Source organism: Cucurbita pepo, chromosome LG02 (assembly GCF_002806865.2).
Source record: "Cucurbita pepo subsp. pepo cultivar mu-cu-16 chromosome LG02, ASM280686v2, whole genome shotgun sequence".
Classification (NCBI taxonomy): Eukaryota; Viridiplantae; Streptophyta; class Magnoliopsida; order Cucurbitales; family Cucurbitaceae; genus Cucurbita; species Cucurbita pepo.
Window position 1 is genome coordinate 6,410,399 of NC_036639.1, and position 6,000 is coordinate 6,416,398.

Below are 6,000 nucleotides of genomic sequence, written 5' to 3' on the forward strand. Positions count from 1 at the left end.
CCCAATTACGACCTAACCCATCAGTCGCGACCTGAGACCAAAAACCCAACCGACCCGAGACTCACAAGCCCAATCCAATACCCGACACTCACAGCCCAGCCCACCTGCAATCGTTTCCTTTCAGTCTAGGCCCAGTGCACCACTCGCGGTCAGCCCAAACCCGCGACTGCAACCCAAAAACCCGCGCTCGACCCGACTTCAGCTAGCACATGCGGCCGCTCCTGGTAGCGCCACATGGCATATTCTGGCGCAAAACTCCCCTCGGCTCCGGCAGCTTAGTTGGCTCCAATGGCTTATTCAGCTCGGGAACCCTATTTCTGACCTGTTCGGCACAGTTCTGACCCTCCCAGACTTGAGTTCAACCCCGTTTAAAGTAAAATATATCATTTTAAGGCTGTATTTCACAAATCCAAGTTGGAAATTAATTATGTTGGTGAAATACTAACGAAGGTGTTGAATGATCCAATAGGAACCAACCACCAACAGAAGCATAGGACGTACACTAGGAGCTAGGAGCTTACATTTATATTTTAGGGAGTACTTCGGCTAAGGCCTACCAAGTAAGTGGCTCACCCGTCGTAGGTTATGCGTTGTATGTTGTATGTTGGCACGTCCCCGTGGATTCACACATGTCATTAAATTGTATGCTAGACTGTTATACTCGATTAAGTATGCTTGTGAAATGTGAATGTATGTTGTTTAGTATGATGTGATGTGCTATGCTTATGACGTTTATGATGTGTCTGGATGATTCCAGCATGACTGGTACTATAATTTGAATGTAAACAACATGTAATGTATGACATGAAATCACGATAAATTGCATGAAATGTAACCCCGTTAGGATTATGTATGATACGTAGACTGAAAAATGAGAAATGACATGTTAAGCATGAAAGATGATAGCGGGGTCATATTCATTAATGATGAAAGTAGAAATATTTGAGACCTCATGCATTATGTGTGCTCATGCATTGGGGAGATACCTCTATTCCATCACGAGAGTACGGACACGTACACCCAATGACAGGGGTACGTTCGTTATGTTTTGCATAGCATTGTCGTGACGGTTACTAGTTCTAACGGGTGTCCGGCCTAAGGAGCTCCCAGAGTATGCTCGCCTGACAAGGAAAGTGGCCCAGCGGTGTGCGAACTGACTGGTGAGCCCATACTCACATGTATGGGTTGTGTGTAGAGTATATGGTACACATCCAAATTACCCGTTAGGACAGCACTGTAAGAAGATAGATTGAAAGATAGGTCCCATCATCTCATTTGCATGTGATTGTTGCATAACCCTGATAGGGGGTCACTTACTGAGTATTCTAGAAATACTCAAGCCTCGCGCTACCACATTTTTAAATAAAGGCAAGGCATCCATGTGAGACCGACGGCAGCATCGCACATCCCAAAACCGTGGCACATGCATAGGATAGTTGATTTCCATTCGTAATATAAATTAGTATTGGTTGAATTTCATTTGCATTCATAGTATAGGTTAGTATAGATTGAATTCCCGTTTGCATCATTAGTATAGGTTGAATTGTAATCGCGTTAATAAATCATAGGTTAGTATAGAACATTTATTTCAGAGCTGTTTTTCCTTTTTTTCCCTTGTATTCGTTATTCATAAGGTAATAAAAGACAAAATTATGTCGCAGTTGTGATAAGAGCCCATTTATAGTAAATTACGCGTTTAAAGTATAGTAATGACCTTAGATTAAATAAGTAAAAATTTAGGGTCGTTACATGAAGAATCTTCTCGCGCTGCTTCTTGCCTAATTCTTCTAGATAGTCTGTCATTCATATCATCTCATTCCAGCTTCAGGTATTGCCACATACTCAGCCTCAGTAGATGAAAGAGAAACACATTTTTGAAGCCTAGACATCCGATCATTCATGGCTTGCTCCCACTTGGTTGTATCCTCCTAGGGCCTCGTCAAAGGGCTCTGGTTCCCCTTCATTAATTAGCAATATATAGTGTAACGAAGGAACATACCTCTTCTAACGTTAACTTTAACCATTTTTTCCCTAAAATTTCACTATTTTATTTTATATTTATCTTGATTTTTGGAACTTTATAAGTATTTTTCCTTCTATTTTATCTCAAAATTTAATCTTAAGGTGCTTGATAAATTCTTGAAAGTTAGAACTTTTAAGGAAAAATCGGGTATTTAAGTCTCATCAGCTCAGGTGTTACAAGAGATAAAAAAACCTAGCATTCTCATAAGCATATTAGCTCCAAGTTGCTAGTTCAGAGAGCCTTAGAGATAAGAGTTCGAGATTTAAACTGCCTATATGTCCTAAATACCTAGTTAACTTCCACAGTAGCAAGAGAAGACTAAAAAATCTCACTAGACCTACTAGCATTGTGAATTGTATCATTCGAGCCTATCTCTCCTATCTCCTCGAGTAAACCATTAGCGTTATGAGGATTACAAAAGTAGAATTGTCGAGCTTGGCCTAGGCCAGGTAGAGTAGCGTATCAAGGCTACTAAATATCATTGTCTTATGGAACTAGTTAGGAGTCTTTTGAACAAGGTATTTGCACGATAAATCCATCTTGAGAAGGGTGAGGAACCATTCAGGTAAACTTTGTAGTTGGTTGACAATTAGGGTTGTTCCTCCATATCTTTTGAACTCTATGGTGGTTTCTTTGGAAACCCAACTAACCTTACACAGAGATGTTTAGAGAGTTAACGTATTTTCCTATGATACAGGACAAGGTTGCACCTCCACCGTTAATACCGATCATTCTCTTTCAAAAAAATGTAAGCTGATTAAGTCTAAAAAAACAGTAAAGATGGTTCACCCCAAAGTTTAGTTACAACATCTAGCCGGTGCTAAAAAAAAGACTTTCAGACCTCTAGGGGTTTGTAACAAGTAAGAGAGCTTCTTCGAACTTTAAAGCCTCTCCAAAAACTCAAATAGTTGTAGAACATAGACCTGAATTCCGTAAATTCTAGAGAAAAACCCATGGCAATGTAGTAAGGTAAGGATGCTCTCGATTAGAGCCTACGAGTAGGTTGTTTACTGAGTATGTTTATACTTACCATATTCTACTTTTCTTTTATAAGTGATCGTTGACTGCTGGCAAGGTGAGAGAGTATCCGAGAGCTACACAGTCACAGAGGAGGGTTGTCATGAGGTGTTAGTTTACATTTAGGGTTGTGTCCTTTGAAATGCTGTATCTTAAACCTTGGTAACTATTTTGTAATAAACTTTGAAACGACACTTGATTTGTAATTATTTTGAATTGTCATTTAAAAGCAATGTCATTTGATTTTAAATTTTACAAAAATTTTATTGTATTTTATTGTCAATTCATGTTATGGCGGTTAAGAATAGGAAACTGTAAAGATTAGAAAAATTGGGAAAAATCTCTCAAAATGTATTGAAGAATGAAATTGACTATTAGCATTACCGAATACACTAAAAACGAGGAAAAACAACCCACGTCTAACAACTCCTATTAATAATAATAATGTGTATGACTAAATCAAATCTAAATCAAATAAGTGAATCAAATCTAAATCAGTCAAATAACTAAATCAAATAATCAGACATCCCTTAACAATAAGAATGTTAGCTAAATCTGAAATAACAAACCCTAACAATTCCTCCCTTCAAAACACAAATAGCAATAGGTTTATATCGAACATCTATGTACTCCTAATAGTCCTCAACTTCAAGAAAGCACCAATTTTAGTGGTTTAGTAATTAGGTAACTCCATACATTGAATCTCGTCTTATAAATCCATTTTACTCCAACCTTCTTTCAGCCCTTAGGTAACTCCATCAATTCTCATGTGTCATTTCTGTTTATTGCTTCCATTTCCAGATCCATGGCTTGCCTCAATTTCTCACTCTTCAATACATCTTCAAAGTTTACAAGTTTACAAAGCTTACAAGTTTACAAAGTTTACAAAGCTTACAGGATATGTAGTGGTAAACATGGTCAGTGAACTTCATTATCTTCTTCAGAAAGATCTTCTCCTGTTGCATAGTCTCTCATCCAAACTGGTGGTCTCCTATTCCTCCCCTTATTCGAGCTAGCAAAGCTTGCTTTAGCCAAAGAGCCAAATTTCCTCTGCAGCTTCTATATCAGATTCGCTCCCTTCTTCATTTTCATCAAACACATTTGTTGCCTCCTCTTGATCACCCCATTCTAGATCTCACATAATGGATTCTTCATAGGTCTTATCCCAGTCTCAACTCTTATCTTCCTCGAATACAACATCCCTACTTATTATGATCCTGTGTGAAGTTGGATCATAAAGTCGGTAAGTCTTTGAGTCTTCACTAATTTTCAGCAAAACACAACTCAAACTCTTATCATTCAGCTTAGTTCTTTTACTGTTAGGCACATGAACATGAGAGATACATCCAAAAACTCTAAAATGCTCAACTGAAGGTTTAACTCCACTCCAAGCTTCTTCTGGAGTTTTATTTTTTACAGCCAATGTTGGACTTCCATTCAGTAGATGCATAGTCTAGTTGACTACTTCAGGCCAGAAACTTTTCGAAATTTTCTTTTATGAAATCATACTACGAACCATATTCATAATAGTTCTATTTTTTCTTTCCGCAACTCTGTTTTGTTGTGGCGTGTATGCAGCTATCAGTTGTCTTTGTATACTATTTACATCACAAAAATTGGTGAATTCTTGTGATGTAAACTCTCCTCCTCGATCAGTTCATAAGGCTTTAATAAATGAGTTTGTTTCCTTCTCAACGAATCTTAAAATTTTTAAATACAGCAAAGGCTTCTGATTTTTCTATTAAAAAATAAACTCATGTTTTCTACTGAAGTCATCTGTTAAAGTAATCAAATACCTTTTCTTGCTGTTTGAGATTGGTTTGATCGGTCCACAAATATCAACATGCACCAATTGGAGAATTTGTGAAGCTCGCCATGTGCTCATTTTTGGAAATGAGTGCCTTTGTTGCTTACCCACCGGACAATTTTTACACAATCTCAATGGAACAATCTTTAATCCCTTAAAGCCCAAATGTCCACCATCTTCTTTTGTGGAACAATCTTTAATCCCTTGAAGCCCAAATGTCCATATCTACAGTGCCAAAGTTGCTCAATATCTTTTGTGATAGTATTGAAACACGTGAATGCTACAGGCTGAGATATAGCATGCAGTACGAAAATTCGATTCGAAGACATCTTTGTCTCCATGATTAAGCCTCTCTCAAGATGAAACACCTTGCACGTTCCATTTTGAAACAAAATGGTAAGCCCCTTTGCTTGCAATTTCCCAATACTCAACAAATTGTTCTTCAGCTCTGGCACATAGAACACTCCTGTGATTATCTGTATGATTCCATTCACTTGCAGCCGTACATTAGCCGTACATTACCTTTTCCTGTTACAACCATGCTTGAGTTGTTGCCCAGCTTCACTGAATCTCTGAAACTTCCATCAAAATCTGAAAAATATTCCTTCTTCCCACACATGTGTTTGCTACATCCCGAGTCAAGGAACCACATATCTTCTCTATTGGCCTTATTCATATTCACGTAAGCTATCAGCAACATCTCTTCTTGAGTCTCTGCATAGCTTGCCTCCTTCTCCTTACTTTGACATTCTCATTGAAAATGTCCTAGCTTGTGACAATTATAGCACTCCACTATGACCCTGTTGAAGGTTTGTCTGCCTCATCCCCTTCCTTTGCCTCTAAAACTTCCACGACCTTGACCCCTTCCTCTAGATTGTTTACCATGAGAGATCTTCAAAGCGTGTTCTTCTTCAACATGAGAACTCATGCGTTGTTCATGCATAAGCAGGCTGCTTTGCAACTCATCAATGATTAAGATGGTTGTATCATTGGACTTCTCAATGGAACACACAATATAATCAAACTTGGGAGTCATAGATCTCAGAATCTTTACAACTGCTTCAACATCTCCTTTGTTCTCACCATTTATTTTCATCTTGTTGGCTATGCTAAGGGTCCGAGCAAAATACTCATTCACAGATTCTCCTGCCAT

The 6,000-nt window shown here is 38.2% G+C and overlaps 1 protein-coding gene across 1 annotated transcript; it reads right to left on the reverse strand.

Annotated features, from left to right (window-relative positions):
* Positions 1–5,667: 5,667 nt before the first annotated feature.
* LOC111787730 lies at positions 5,668–6,000 on the reverse strand. Its single transcript, XM_023667766.1, has one exon. It carries the CDS (start codon positions 5,998–6,000, stop codon positions 5,668–5,670), a length of 333 nt encoding a protein of 110 aa, XP_023523534.1.